Below are 15,838 nucleotides of genomic sequence, written 5' to 3' on the forward strand. Positions count from 1 at the left end.
ATAGCGCTTTCTCTTGGCAGCAGGGGACCAGGCCATGTTTGGAGTTTGTCAGGGCGGCTGTTGGCCGCAGTTGGGACCGGGAGACTTTTATCCTGCGCTGAGTGCGTGGGGACTTGGCAGGGGGCCACACCAGGCACTCAGGTTTCTCTCTGTCTCTGTAGAGGCAGGGCAGGTGTGACACCTACGCCACAGAATTTGACCTTGAAGCTGAAGAGTACGTCCCCCTGCCCAAGGGGGACGTGCATAAGAAGAAGGAGATCATCCAGGACGTCACCTTGCATGACTTGGACGTGGCCAACGCACGACCCCAGGTACCGGCCCCTCGGGTCATGCTGGGCAGCCGGCCGCTGGCCCTGCGAGCGCGCGCAGGGGCCTTTCATGTGGGCTGGGGGCTCCTGGATGAGCTGTCAGTCTTGCCGCTTCTTAGGGCAGACAGTCCTTTTCTGTCTGTAATGTTCAGCAATTAACATCGACAAGAGTGACGAGGGGCTCCTTTGTTCCAATTCAAATGCTCCAGTCACAGATGGCTTCCTGCGCATTGTTCCTTCTCCCAGCCCAGCCTCTGGCCTGAGCTGGCCAGCTTCTCCCTGGCTTCCCTCCAGCACTGGCTCGGGCCTGGGATGCTCTGGGTGTGAATGGCGGAGGGCAGGAGTGTTCTTTGAGCCCTTTGCAGGATTTCAGAGAGCCTCACAAAGCGGTCTGCCCCCTGCCTAGCAGAACCCCCAGTTTTATAGCTTTGAGCTGGAGCTGTCCCTGCTCCTCATGTGAGTAGAAGATGGATGCTTGTGTCCTGACTAATAAAACTTGGGGAAGCACGGGATGACTTTCTGCCGGCTCTGGGGAATGTGCGCTTCAGGGAACTGACTCTTTCCCCGCTGGTGGTCTTTGGGTCTGGTTTCCTCTTCATCCTAAAAGAGGCTATCCCCTCTAGCAAGGGGACAGGCTTTCTAACCTGAAATCCGATCCGTGGGTGTTCTGTCCCTTGGAGCCTTGGCCAAGAAACTGCTGAAGAACCTCCGCTCTGTCTGTGCAGCAGCTGTCCCAGACCAGCCTGTGGGAGCCACTCTCGAGTCAGCTCAGGGACTGTGTTGCTCCGACACTGATTGGCTCAGCTAATGGTCACTTTGGGTCTTCGGGTTTTCTATGATTTAGGGCTCTCTGGTTTTCTCTTTGCTCCTCTGAGAAGAGGGCATTATATTTCCTACCTGGCAGGGCTGCTCTGGGGATCAGATGTCCTCAGTGGTCAGGAAACATTTGCCACCTTTGACTGCTGTGTGTTCAGGGACCACCCGCGTGCCTGGTAGGGCCTGGCAGCCCCGGCTGGCCGTGGAGAGCTGGCTTCTGCTGCCTGCACGGGGCGCTGGCCGTCAGGCCCTGAGGGCTCCGGTGGCTCGGCCTGGAGAGAGGACGCGGGGCCAGAGTCGCTGCCGCCCCCCAGGGCTGGGGCAGCGGGACGGGGTCGGAGCTTCCTAGGAAGCAGGATGTGATTCCTGGCAGGTGGGCTCGAAGTGAGTCCTGGAGAGTCAGATGCCCAGGGAAGGGTTGGCAGTTCTGTGGAGTCAGGCAGGCATTCGGGACCGGGAAGAGACATGGCTGGGGCGGGGGTTTTGCTAGATTCTGGCAGGATCGGGGAGCCTCTTACAGGCCCTGTGTTGAGACGCTCGTCAAGCTTCCAGTGCAGGTGCCGGGGGTCTCTGCTTCTCAGGACCCCTGTTGAGTTGACCAGTTGATGAGGGGCCCTGGGGGTGGTGGTGTTGAGGCGTTTGCAACTGCCTTAGGAAGCGAGACTGACTCCTGAACCTTCTCTTGTGCAGGGGGGACAAGACATCCTGTCTATGATGGGCCAGCTCATGAAGCCCAAGAAGACGGAGATCACAGGTGAGACGAGGCGCGGTGCTGGGGGCCCGAGCCTGGCGGTGCTGGGGTCCTGCCCCACCTGACGGCTGCGCTGGATCCTCACGCGCATCCCGAGAGGGAGACAGGCGGTCACGGGCGCGTCCCACCTGCAGCACACAGCCTGCTCGCCCCAGCAGCCCCTGCCTGCCTCCCCGGGTGAGGCCGTAGGCTGGCTGCCCTTTTGGTCCTGTGATTTACCTGCTCCTCTTGCTAACTGTATGCTCCGTTTTTTTCTAATTACCACAGATAGCTTTGTCACTTGAAAACTGTCAGTGTTAAAGCTGTTTTCTTTCAAATTTCAGCCACTGGCACAATGTGAACCCCCAGAGCAGTGTCCTTATCATAACATGGCCTTTACAGCTCCGCCTCATAGCTGTGGTGGAAGGTGCTGGGTGTGTGGGCTGCTCCCTCCTGCCGATGGCACAGGCGCTGGTTTGGAGAAGGAGAGCCGTGACCTCGGACAGTCACTCAGCCTCTGAGACGCTCGCCCCTCTGCGAGCTCTGAGATGGGGCCTCTCCTTAGACCTTGTCATTCCTCACAGGTTTTCCTCCAGAGAGGATTCTGAACGCACCCTATTCCTTCTAGGCGCTTGATTGAAAGTTAATTAACTGAAGCTTTGTCACACAGGCCACGAAAAAGGGTCATTTACTCAGTATCGCACAGGGAAATTTGCATATGAAAACTGCCATCTTCCAGGCGCTGGTGTGAGATAATAAGGCCTGGTGGGGAGTGTGACAGACCAGACCAGAGGTGTGCGCCCTGGTGAAGACAAGTGTTTACAAACTTAATACAACTTCAGGGTAGCGTGCCAATGTTCTGGGTTTTAGGTAACAGTGCTATTTTCAGATGAAACTGAAGCCTGGACTGGGGTCGTGGCCTGATGGTGGGTTCACACAGCTCACACTCAAGCCCAGCTCTAACTCGGGCTTGGATGGGATTCGGAGGGAACGAAGAGAAAGGCGATCGCCTCCCCACAGCACTGACCCTGCCTGTCACCCTCGCCTACTCCTAGACAAACTGCGGGGAGAGATCAACAAGGTGGTGAACAAGTACATTGACCAGGGCGTGGCAGAGCTGGTCCCGGGCGTGCTGTTCGTGGACGAGGTCCACATGCTGGACATCGAGTGCTTCACCTACCTGCACCGGGCGCTCGAGTCCTCCATCGCCCCCATCGTCATCTTTGCGTCCAACCGAGGCAACTGTGTCATCAGGTACCAACACCTCCCCCCAGGCTCTTTGGTGTCTGCAGGGTCACTTCACCCCGTCACGTCACCCATTGAGGTGGGGAGGAGGGCGCCGTGTTCATTCTGAGGGAGACACTCGGAGTGGCTTGATTTCACTCCAGCAGAATCACCCTGTTCCTGTGTGTGAGGGCGTGCACGTGGTAACTGGGGTTGCCGTGGGTGTGACCTGGTTATCTGGTTGGAAAGGTCAGGTGGGCCAGCCCTCAGTGACACGGCCTGTGTTGACTTCATCCCCCGTGAGCTCCCCGAGGTGTGTGTTGTGACTTCACTTTTCAGATGAGGAAACAGGGACAGCATGGTGTGCCCCTGGCTACAGAGTGGACAAGAACCCAGGCCTCGGACAGCGAAGCCTGTCGTTTCCTTCTGGCCCAGACCTTTTCTTGGAGCCACACTGGCACCTCCCCCCAACCCCCAAGGCCCACCTTCAAGAGGGGAGCCCAGGGGCGTTCCTGGTGGTCCAGTGGTTAAAATCTGCCTTGCAGTGCAAAGGACATGGGCTCTCTCCGTGGTCCAGCAAGATCCCACATGCTGCAGGACAGCTAAGCCCGTGCAGCTTGACTCCTGAGCCCTCACGCTGAAGCCCGCGTGCCCAAGGGCACATGCTCTTCAACAAGGGAAGCTGCTGCAGTGAGGATGGAGGGTAGCCCCCACTCAGCACACCTAGAGAAAGCCCACATGCAGCAACAAACACCCAACTCAGCCAGAAACCAGTGCCCGTTAGGAAAGGACGGGGAACTCGCCCCCCTCCAGTGCCTGAGTAAGCACCCGTGTGTCCACTAGTTGGCTTCTGGTCTTCTGCACCCCGTGGGTGTTGGGCCTGCTCCCAGCAGTGCTAGGGCATGACAGGGTGGTGCAGGGCCCTCTGCAAGCCTGCCGCACAGTGGTGAGGGCGGCAGGGCCTGGAGAATGCATGCTCCTGGCCCAGGGGGAGCGGGAATCTGAAGTGAGACCCCGAGACCATGAATGTCTCAGCACAGCTACAGCCAAAGCGAGTGAGGAGCCCAGACCAACCTGAACCCTGGACCTGCCTCTGTAGAGGAGCTTCGTCTCCGCTGAGCTTAGGCGGAAGCCATGCTGTTGGCTCTGGGCAGGCCCGCTACTCAAGTGACCATTCTCGCTCAGAGGAGGCTTTGTGTGCACGGTGTAAGTGCGGGCGGCAGCATCTTGCAGCCTCTCTTTGAATCCCTGTAATGCTGTCTTGTTAAGAACACCGCTCGTCACCCTCACAGGTGTTTTCTGGTCTTGAAGGGAAGGCAGCTTGGACCAGGCCCAGGCCAACGAGGGCCTGGCTGCCTGGGCAGCATCTGGAAACGACACGTGGCCTGGTGAACCTGGTGTCCGGCCACACAGACCCCGTGTGTGTTTTCTGGACTTCGCTTTGGTGGGGCCTGGCTTCAGTGTGACAGCGGGCAGATGGGCCCAGCCTGGACAAATGGCGCCCCCTGCCGAGGGAGCCCCGCGGCCAGAGCCGATTCCGGCCGAGAGCTCTCAGGATCGGAGTCCTCTTCATCTCATTCCATCTAGGGAAAAAACAGGCACGGGAGGGTGGCCCTGACCTCAGAACCCACCCAGTGGGACCTGGGGAACTTGGCCCCAGCCCCATCCACAAGGATGTGTGTTCCAGAAGCCATCTTCTCTAACACGTTGTCTGAAAGAAACTTTGTACCTAAGACTCAGAGCTTGAACACATTTCCACAGTCTTTGGTCTTTAATTCCTCAGAAGTGCTTAGTATTTTTTAAGCAGAGGTTTTTTTTTCCTGTTTAAATTTTTAGTTTTATGAACTCAAAACTATAAGAAAAATTTTTAACACATATTGATAAGTTCTGTTGTGTTTTTTTCCCTAATCTTTTGTTCTTCAGACTTTTTATATTTACTGTCTCTGAAATGAAGATAATTTATTATGAGTGTTGTAGAATTGGGGATATTTTAAGATGGCAAATTGAGATCTCTTAAACATTTCTCAGGAGAATATCTAAATAGGATTTAAAAAGAGAAACATATAACCTAAACAGAATTAAATAACTGAAAATTAAATGTAGTTTTTAAAAGTTATTTTGTTTAATGTGACAATTACAGGTATACCAAATAATAAGATTTTAATCATGATAGAATTTTATCTTAGTTCTTTATTATTATTTTTAGAAATCTTTGTTGGTGAAAAAGATTTGTTTTTTCTAATGGTATCTTAATATTTTGTGTTTGCTACTAGTCTGTTTCCTTTTTTGTTTGAAAAGGTCTTAATTATTTTTAAGTGTTAGATGTAACAATTATTAATGTAGTATTTTATTCTTTTTTTTTTGTGGTAGAATGCACATAACATAGTTTGTTGTCTTAGTTATTTTTAAGTGCACAGCTCAGTGCTGTTAATAACATTCACAGTATTGTATATCCGTCACCACCATCTATCCGCAGAGCTGTCCGTCGCACTGACAGAAACTCTCCCCACAGCAGGAAGTCCCATTCCCGTCCCTCAGACCCGGTAACCTCTGATCTACCCTGCTTGTGTGCGTTTGCCTCTTCTGCATATTTCCTGAGGTGGAATCATACGGTGCTTGCCCTTCTGTGGCTGCCTTCTTTCACTTACCATTACATTTCCAAGGTTCATCCTGTTATAGCATGTGTCCACGACAACATTTTATACTTGCAATAATCAATATACATTTACACTTCAACTGACTGGATAGAATGTCCACAGATATTCTTTCACTGAAGTTACATTTCTAGAATGTTTGCTTATATAGGAAACCGAGTATTCTGATACTGAAAGTTAAAGCTAGATGACCTGCCCTTTTCCTTGGTTGTGTTGACGAGTGATGACCATAGACTGCAGTTGGTCAAGTTGGGGAGGCCAGCCAGAACTGGGGACCTGCTGCGGTGGCTTCCCAAAGTGGAGGCAGGAGCCCCCGGCTCAGCTCACTGGGCTTCCAGATGCAGGACCTGCTGCGGTGGCTTCCCAAAGTGGAGGCAGGAGCCCCCGGCTCGGCTCACTGGGCTTCCAGATGCGGCTGAAGCCTGGCAGGTGTCCACAGGGTCTGCCCAGCACACAGCCCATTGGGAGCTGGTGCTGTCCAACCTGGTGGGGTGGCCATTCACTGGCTTGGCTAAGGATTTGAGAGAGACAGGCAAGGGATGTGATTGGACAGTTCCCAAAAGGAAATAAAATAACTAATGGACATAAGGGAAGGCATTCAAATGATTCATTAATAATCAAGAAAATGCAAATTCAGATGAGGTGTTAGACCTTCCTTTTCCTAGACCTTTAAGGAGCAAACTTCTAGACTGCTCAGTTCTGGCTACAGTACAGTGGGGCCAGATCACTTGTGTGGCTTCAAAAATTAACACATTCCTTCATTCATCCGTTCATGTGTTTAGGGAGATATTCAGGGTTGTGTCAGGCTCTGTGAGAGATGCTGAGGAAATGTTCATGGCAGTATGCCTAAAATACCATTAATTATAACAGCAACAACTAGGAACGAGTTGAATGCCCAGTCGTTTGGGTCACAGGCTATTAATACTGAAACAACATGGACAAAAGCAAAACAAAACAAAAAAATCTACATACTTAGTATAGCTTAAGAAAATTTGGCAGATACCTATATGAGCATTTTTAATGTGATTTCAGTTGGCTTTTTCCTCCTCCCCCAATTTCCTGTGGTGTTGATGTTTGCAAAAATAATGACGTGGTTTCTGATGCCGCCTGAGTTAGTTTGTGTCCTCTGCGGTCCTGCTTCTGACTCTCAGGACGAGAACTAGCTGCTTTGTTATCACCGGGGCCTCAGCCATGTTTCCACTGTCCAGAGAGGCCTGAGTGATGTGGAACTTGTCGGCCTTGCAGGGGCACGGAGGACATCACCTCTCCTCACGGCATCCCTCTCGACCTTCTGGACCGAGTCATGATCATCCGGACCATGCTGTACACCCCGCAGGAGATGAAACAGGTGGACAGCCCTGCCCCCGCCCCCGCCCTCTTCTCCCTCCAGGTCCCTGATGCTGAGCAGGTCGGCACACGTGAGTGGCCCTGGTCCCCCACCGCCCATCACGGAGCTGCCGGCCACAGGCATGTCTTGTTCCCAGGGCGCAGCCCTAGCTCTCCATACAGAGCCGGAGCCGCAGCCGTGTGCCCGCAGACTTGGCAGCTCCGTCCCTTCTGGCCCTTCCAAGCCATCCTTTACCCCTGTGCTGGCTGAGCCCTGAGTGGCGATTCCAGGACACAAAGCTGGCCATGCGCCACGGGGCCCAGCCATCTGCTCTGCCCACCCTGACCCCAGACGGTCTCGCTGGGGCATAGGTCTCTCACTGTGGGGTCAGCGTATGGCCATGTCTGGGGACCTGGGGTGGCCCAGGGCTGCGCTGACATCCTGGGGACTCTGCTGGACCCTCTCCTCCCAGAGCACTCTCTTGCATGGTGTACTGAGTCGTTCGATCCCCAAGTCGTTTGTCACTTGAGGTAGGATAGACAGTTATTACTGATGTTCTTAAAGAGCAGGGTGCTGAGACGTAGACTGGTTAGCTTGCGCAGGTTCACACGGCTCATCTGTGGCAGGACTGGGACTGGGACCCAGGCTGTCTCATCCTGAAGCCCCTTTCCTGATGTCTCTGCCACCAGCTTCCTCCCCGTGAGAAATGTCTCATCTGAAAGGGAGTCTCTGTGGCAGTTGGCCAGCAGGCCGCTCCTTTCGGAGCTCAGAGGGCCTCTCCTGGACCCTCCCCAGCAGCCCCCCACCTGCCTGTGGCCTGTCTGGCCTGGCCCTGCGTGTCTTGTTGGCCAGCGCCCAGGAGTGCCCATGACGTGTAGAGCCAGAGCTCTCCCTGCGTGACTGGCACGGATCGGACACCCAGGTGGTTGTAGTTGACAGCAGCAGGTGGGTAGGAGATGGGGTCCATGGCTGGAGGCCTTGTCCCCACATGATAATCTCTTGCTCTTGGATGAATGCTAGGTTGAAGCCAAGGCTTTGACTAGGAGCAGAAGCAAAAGCAGAGGAGAAATTGGTCCCTTCCTCACCCCAACTGTTGTGGCTGGGGTGGCGCCCTGCACCCCGCAGCGCTTCATGGCTGAGTGGTGTCCTCCGTGGGCCTCCGCCTCTGCTCACAGGACAAGCGCTCCCTCCTCTCGGGGCCGTTGGGAGGCCCCAGGGTTGAGCGTGGGAACTCAGGGAGGCGTGACTGCTGCTCACAGGCTCCTCACAGCAGCTTTCAGTGACCAGGGCTCCAGGCTGGCATCGCAAGATCAGCCAGCCAGCCTCTGTGGCTTCCTTTCCACCGGGAGCACGCTGCCCTACCCCCGGCACGTGCGTGCTGCCCCAGGGCCCGTGGGCTCAGCGGGGGCCGCCTCTTGCCTTCCTCTTGGGCGGGGAGTGGACGGAGCAGCCCCAGGACAAGCCTGGCTGCTCCTGCTGCTCAGGGGACAGTCTCAGCATTTCCACTGGAGCTTGGGGGGGTTTCTAAAAACAGAGTGATGTAACTTGTGTACTCTGCCACCAGTGCCGACACCCTCATAAACCATCCCCTGCAGGTTATTAAATGATTAAAGATCTAATTTATGAACTGTCGCTGGTGAGCGGTCTGCAGCAGGAGCTCCTGGCATTGCTGTGACCTGCCCCAGGGAGAGGGAGAGCGCGGCGTCCGTGGCACCCTGCAGGGTCCGCCGCTCAGGCTGGGCTCTCCCCACCCGGCTCCAGGGCCCCGTGTCCACGTCTCCCCAGGGCTCCCTGAGGCCCGGGGACTCCTCGGGGCACACAGCTGCTGGCGAGAAGTTCTTTTTACTCGAAAGTGCAGAGCTGCGCTGCTCTGACGGGTGTGATCGGAGGGCCGTCCTTTGGCGGGAGCCGTCCGCGCCTCCTTTCCCTGCCATCCGCGTGTGCCCGTCCGGTGACTTCTCGGCTCAGCTGCACTTCCCTGCAGCGCCCAGATGGACCCCTCATGCACATAGATGCTTTTGACTGAGATCACACCTGGCAGCCCCCTGGCTGAACCGATAACTTTGATGTGGTCAGCGCAGTGTTTGTGAAATGTTTAAATAAGTGGACAGCATTTTAGCGCTCAGGGCATTTAGTCCAAAGGTCTGAATTGAGACCTTCCTGCCGGCATCTGGCCCTTGGCCCTGGCGGCGCCGCTTACTGCAGAGGGGCTGCGCTCCCGGGCACCTTGCCCCTCCCACTCCCTGCTCACGTCTGCGGGACCTGCTTCCGAGCAGGGTCTTCCCTGGTGACACCTCCTAACCCTCTGGTCCCTCTGCCCTTGTGACGCTTTAGCCTGGGGCTCAGTCTTTCCCACTTTGATGGCTGTATCCCGGGTACGTTTTTATGGCTTTAATTTAAACAAGGGCTTCTTGATATCTTGTTTACGAAGCTGCCAGAGTGAAAAATTCCTGTATTATACGAGGCTCGACGTCCCCGAGTTATCTCAGCTACACAACACACAGCATCATTACCCCGCTGCCCCTTATCACTCAGCGCTGCCGCGGCCAGGGCCCCAGCACCACGCGTGCTGCCGTCCCCACCCAGCCTGCCTCCCGCCAGCCCCCGGGATCTTCAGTGCTCGTGTGTCAGCCTGTTCTTGACGGGCGTGATATCGCCCAGTGAGGTTATGAGGGCTGCTGAATCTTTAAAAGTAACTTTTAAAATTTATTGAACCATCATTTGTCAGGCAGAGAAAAAGCGTCTCTCCTTTTGCCGACACGCCTACAGGTGGCGGAGCCCGCCCTGGGGAGGGAGGCTGAGGCTGGCTGCCCTGAGGGAGCCCCCGAGGGGCAGGGCAAGAAGGGTGTGGCTGCGTCAGCAAGGGGTGGCTCTGCCCCGCCCGCCCGGGTTGGGCCTCTACGCTCTCAGGAGGTGACACTGTTGATCACAGTTTCTCTCCCAAAGATCATTAAGATCCGAGCCCAGACAGAAGGGATCAACATCAGTGAGGAGGCGCTGAACCACCTGGGGGAGATCGGTACCAAGACCACTCTGAGGTGAGCTGGCTGCCGGGCCCCGGCGGGATGGGGGTCCCGACCCTGCCCAGGGCCAGAACGGCCTGCTGGCGGTGCTGGGAAACCTGAGTGGCGGGCAAGTCCTCCGTCCCTGAGATGGTCCCCCTGCCCGGCGGCCCCTGGGGTGCAGGAGGGGGACAGGACTGGACACGGGGGCGGGGCAGGCGGCCCCCTCCAGCCCGGCACCTCCATCTGGTGGGCGGGGAGGCGCGCCCACAGAGGCGGCTGTGCTGACTTCCCAGCAGCCAGGAGCCGGTTGGTGGAGGGCGCCCCACTGTCCGGATTCCTTCCTGTGAGTCACGGCTTCCCCGTGCTCAGCCCGGCCTGTTCCCCTCAGCGTCGGCTCCTCACTTCTGAGGGGCTTGCAGAGCTGCAAGCTGGCCGGGTGGCACGGTGTCTGCAGAAGCGCTGGGACGTCCTCGCCTTTGGACGGCGCGTGTGCTCTCGGGCACGCGTTCCCTTCCCCGCCACATGCCCTGCCCCGGCTGGACCCTGGCATTGGCTCCCCACCGCTGTGTGCACCCCAGTTTGCGGGCCCTTTCCAGTGGCGCGGGTGCCTCCTGCTGGAGCACTTGAGGCGGTGACAGATTCAGGCAGCGGGGCTTACGGCGCATTGGTGACTTCTGGCTCCTTGGGTGGGGCGGCGGGTCCAGACCTCTGGGAAGTGAGCACGGTCCTCGCCTGCCGCGTCTGCAGCAGCTGGGCGAGCTCCCGGGGCTCAGCAGTGCTCCCGCTGGCATGGGGAGGCTCCTGCCCGTGGCCCCGCCTCACCCCTGCCCCGGCCACTCCAGGTACGCGGTGCAGCTGCTGACCCCAGCCAACCTGCTGGCCAAGATCAACGGCAAGGACGGCATCGAGAAGGAGCACGTGGAGGAGATCAGCGAGCTCTTCTACGACGCCAAGTCCTCGGCCAAGATCCTGGCTGACCAGCAGGACAAGTACATGAAGTGAGGAGACCAAGGGCCTCTGCCAGGGGACTGCGGTCAGCCGGGCCCAGGCCAGCCGTGGACAGGAGGCCCAGCCACGCGGGGTTCTGTCCCCCCCGGGCGGAGAGCGCTGTGAGGGCGGCGTGGAAATGTTTCCTTTAAATTATTGTGACTCCTCTCCTGGCTGCTTTGAAGGAAGCCTGTCGCTGGTGTGCTTTTCTAATAAATCCTGATAGGTTATTTCGATGATATCTGACTCCCTTGATTTTTAAAAAGGAACCTTTGTGCTTTGGAGCAGTGGAGAGGTAGAGGACTGTGAAGACGGCCCAGGGGTCCCTGGCCGTCAGCATCTCGCCGTGTGGCGTGTGTCGTGTGCGCTGAGCCCGTGGCGCACGTCGTGGGCTGTGTGCACGTGTCCTCAGCGGTCCACTGTCCTCTGTCCACCCCAGGAGCCATCCAGCGCCCACGTCCCATCCCATCGTCACACCTGTGGTTTCGTCTCTGATGACCCAGACAGTTTGAGGAGTGCTGGTCAGGTCCTCTGTCACATCACCCTTAGTGGGGCTGGTTTGGTGTTTTTCTCATAATTAAACTGGGATTGAGGGTCACTAGGAGAAAGAGCAGTGGGCCGTTTCCAACACATCCCGTCAGGCATGCCCGCCGGCGGGGCTCCTCGCTGCCCTGCTGACCTGGGTCCCCGGCCCGGCTTGTGTCATCGCGTTTCTCCGTCTGCCTTCCTCACCGTCCCCCTTGGAAGGCGTCCTTAAGCACAGCCCTCCCAGAGGGGTGGCACCTTCACTTCACCTCCTGGAGGCTGAGTGTCTTTGCCCTGGAGATCATCTGTTGCCTTTTGTGTCAGGATGGACTTCTGGATTTTTTACTTTTATTATTTAACTTATTTGGCTGCATTGGGTCTTGGTTGCGGCATGGAGTTCCCCAACCAGGGCTTGAACGTGGCCTCCCAGTATTGGGAGCATTGAGACTCAGCCACTGGACCAGCAGGAAGGGCCCTGGATTTTTATTATATTCTTGGGGCTTATAACCCAGCACGACGTTCTTTTGTGGCTCAAGTTGTTCAGCTTTGACCACTGGGATCCCTCTCAGTTGGACCCTGTGTCCCTGAGCCGTGCCCCCGTCACGGGGACGACGTCTTTTGTCAGGCGCTGGGAGGGAGGGCCTGCGGAGCCTGGGCAGACACCGCCTGGGTGTTGGTGCCCGGAAGGAGAAACACGGCGCTCTCTGCCCGGCCAGCCCTTGTCCCCGCGCCCACTGCTCAGCGGAGGCAGCGCTCAGCACAGGAGCAGCGCCCTCGGGTAGGCTCTCTGGGTGGTTTCGTGTGCGCGAGAGGGGACCCGCCGAGATGGGAGTCCTGAGCACCACGGTCAGCCTGCACGCGCCCCGTCCCCAGAGCCTGAGCGGGAATCCAGGCAGGAGGGCGGAGTGCCGGGGTCCGCGCACTCCCGCTGCCAGCATGGGTCTTGTGTGGGCCCTGCTGCTCCCCAGCATGGGGGTCCTGAGGTGGGGGTGTGAGGGCAGTGGGCAGGGAGGGGTGGCGGGGTGCTCCCTGGCCTGACCTGGCTGCCCCTCCCCCTGCGTCTGCGCCCGTGTCTCTGGTCTACCAGCTGTGGCTGCGCGGGACCCACAGAAGCGTGAACCGAAGATGAAGACGCAGCGAGAGCTCGCCCTGCTGGGCCGCGGGGCTGGGCGCCGCCTCCTGCGTGCTCGCAGCAGCCCCCCGGGGTTGGACTGGGGGGTCCCTTGCCCAGCTAGTGACGATTCGTCAGGTGGTCGGAGGCGTGCCCCTCAGCGTGCCGGGCTGTCAGGGGTGGGCCCTCGAGCCCTGGGGAGGACGGGCGTGTGTGTTTACAGCCCCCTGTTCTCACTCCCCAGGTCTCCTGGGCTTGGTGGTGCCCAGAGAGATGGCCTGCTCGTCCGTCGGCACTCACAGTGAGGGAGATGGGTCTGGACAGGTAGGAAGGCTGGGTTATTTTAATTTCCCTCCTATTTTCCCAGCAAAGCTTGTGATTATTACATTAATCTTCCAGGCGAAGTTTTTACGACCAATCCCTCGCCGACTAGGAGAAGTTTCTCCATCCATTACCAAGAGGGAAACAGACCCTGGTGGGGAGGGAAATATTTGTTACATCTTATCTGGCTGACACGCAATCTACCAACAATTACAGCGGCCCCATTTTTTGCACTATTTCAGCTCCGACGTGAAGAATTGTTGTGATATTAATGTGAGGCAGGGAGGGGGCTGTTGGTAGGAAGTGGCTAATCTTCCACACTCTGGTCCCAGGCTGTCCCGGGTGCCTCCCAGCAAGCCAGTTGGCTGAGCTGCCAGTGTTAATGGCCAGAAATGCATGTGAGGGCCCGGGGCCTAAGGGCTCTTGGAAGCGGGGGGGGGGGGTCCCTGCTTCCATTTTCTCAGCCCATGTCTTTTCACCACCACACCTCTTAGGTTACACCCCCAAGGTTGGTTCTTACAGGCTATTGGTTTTTAGAACTAAACAGACGGTGGTGACTTCTTGGCTAGCAGACCTTTCTCAACCGTCTTTCTAATAACATGGAGCTCCGCAGTGGTGGGCGTACGTTCCCTGTTGTTCCCAGCTTGGGTTGTCTTTGACCCTTGCCCTTGATCCCTCTGGTTCTTGAGCTTTGGTTTCCTCCTGTGAAGATGGATTGGTGTGTGGACTTGGGGGGTCTGGTGTGGCTGCATCAGGCACTCCATTTATTGAGATGCAGTGACGAGTCCCGAGCCCTGTCCCTCTTGGAGGAGGAGGAGGCCACACTTCATCCAGCAGGAACCAGAGGCGGCCGGCGCCGCGCCCTGCCCCTCCCGGTCCTGACAGCCCGTCCTGGGAAAGCTGGGGGTCCCCTGCAGCTGGACCCTTCAGTTAGGCCCACAGGCTGGAGAGGGGAGAGAGCCGGCAGGGGTCTGGGCCTTTTCTCAATGTCCACTGCTTCCAGGAAGGGTGTGCTGGCCCTCGCTGCCCCCTGGCCCCCTCCTCAGCAAGGTGCAGGCAGGGCTGGGCAACGGGGATGGGGGCGCTGGTTTGCCGCTTTGTCCCAGCCTAGCCCCGCCCTTTGGCGTCTGGGGACAGGCCGGCTGAGAGTAGAACGGGGTCCAGTCATCCAGTCCTGTCCTGCCTCCGCTTCCTGGGGACAGCAGGCCCCGGGGAAGGGGTGCCGGGGCGGCCGCAGGGCTGGCTGTCGCTGGCTGGCCCCGTCACCCTGGCCGTCACTCGCGGCAGGCGCGGTGATTAATGGCCAGGCCGTGCCGCCCGGGCCGCCGTCAGCGCGCGTCTGCGGCGATGGATGCGCTGTCAGGCGCCCGGCCCGCGCTGACCCCGGCCCGGCCGGCGCGATCAATGGGCGGCGCGCGCGGCGGCTGGGCCGGCGCGATAAGATGCGCCGATGGGCGCCCGCCGGCCGCCCGCTCGACACCGCCGTCGCCGTGTGATTAATGGGGACGCGGCGGTGCGGGGGACGCACGCGTGCGCGCACGGGGCCGTCGGTCCCAGGACACTCGTGCGCCGCCCTGCGCGAGGGCTGGGCGCGGGGACCGCCGTTCGACCTCCGCCCGCGGGCCGCCAGCCTCTCCCCACGGCCCAGCGTCTGAAAACCTGGGGTCTGGGCCGATCGCCCTCATTCTCCCCTGGCCCCGTGCGCGAGGGCGTACAGGCTGGAGACAGAGGACAGCATGCGGCCGGGGAGAAGCGCCAGCCGGTGCTGCGGGGGCGGCTGGGAGGGCTTCCTCGAGGAGGTGACGGGGGCGAGCAGCAGCCGGGCTCGCACCAGGCCCTCCTACCCCTTTCCGGGGTCTCTGCGGGCGGCCGGCCGCGCGCCCCCCGCCTCTGCGAAGCCACAGCGCCGCCGCCCGGCCCCGCCTCAGCCCGGGGTGGCCAAACCGGCCCTCCTGCCCCGCGATGGAGAGGAAGCCCGTGCAGGGGCAGGGAAGGAGCATGCGTCCAAATGCCCACGGGGCAAAGAGGATCAGGGAACCTTACTGAACCCGGCTTTCGATTTTAAGAATCTCCCTTGCCCCCTGCCGTCAGCCACCCTCTGCTTTCTAGCATTTTTATCAGGGAGATTTTTCACCTCCACTCCTTCGCACTTTTTTCCTTTTTATGCATGTTCACATATATACCACTCAGGGTAGTGTGATGCCCCCCTCCCTCCCTCCCCGAGGGTCTGTTTTGGGGCAGGGAAGTTGGGGGGCACAGCCCAAGGGGGCCCACGGGACTGTCTGGAACCAGGCACTAAGAGGTGTTGACATCCCTGCAGAGCCTTCTGCTGACCCTTGGACAGGAACACACGCCCACCCATTTCCCCTGCAGTGAGCTTCCTGGGGACTTAGCCGGGTGGGGAACTGGGCCCAGTAAAGGCCTTCAGCAGGAGCAGGCCGGGGAGGGTGTGGGGCAGGCAGGGGTGGAGGGTGGCCGTGGGCCTGGAGCAGGGTGGCAGGGTGCGCCCCAGGAGACTCCTGCGTGCAGTGGGGTGGGCGGCCCTCCCCAGGCCCCCCTCTCCTTGCCCCGCAGAGGCCTCCGGCAGAGGCCCCCGCGGGAGCTTCCCGGGGCCCGCTTCTTCTCTGGTGGGGTAGGAGGAGCCCGCCCTCCAGGAAAGGCCCCGAGTGGGCAGCGCGGGCAGGGGCTCCAGGGCTCTGTTCCGCCACAGGCAGAGCCGAACTGCCAGGCGGGGAGGGCTGCCGCGCTTCACGGGGGAGCTCCTCTGACCGGAGTTTCTGGGGGTCGTGACGGGGCACCTCGTCTGTCTCACGCTTCAGTGCCAGCTTCC

At 58.7% G+C, this 15,838-nt stretch overlaps 1 protein-coding gene across 1 annotated transcript in view; it reads left to right on the top strand.

The window, feature by feature from the left end:
- The window catches only part of RUVBL1 (RuvB like AAA ATPase 1), a 31,258-nt gene extending 19,968 nt beyond the window's left edge, over positions 1-11,290 (top strand). Inside the window, exons 6-11 of the mRNA XM_043885513.1 lie at positions 162-311; positions 1,815-1,878; positions 2,910-3,108; positions 6,978-7,080; positions 10,006-10,097; positions 10,907-11,290. Coding sequence (XP_043741448.1) covers positions 162-311; positions 1,815-1,878; positions 2,910-3,108; positions 6,978-7,080; positions 10,006-10,097; positions 10,907-11,066 — 768 coding nt within the window. The 3' untranslated portion in view covers positions 11,067-11,290. The remainder of the gene's footprint in view (positions 1-161; positions 312-1,814; positions 1,879-2,909; positions 3,109-6,977; positions 7,081-10,005; positions 10,098-10,906) is intronic.
- Positions 11,291-15,838: the final 4,548 nt, after the last annotated feature.

Source organism: Cervus elaphus, chromosome 24 (assembly GCF_910594005.1).
Source record: "Cervus elaphus chromosome 24, mCerEla1.1, whole genome shotgun sequence".
Classification (NCBI taxonomy): Eukaryota; Metazoa; Chordata; class Mammalia; order Artiodactyla; family Cervidae; genus Cervus; species Cervus elaphus.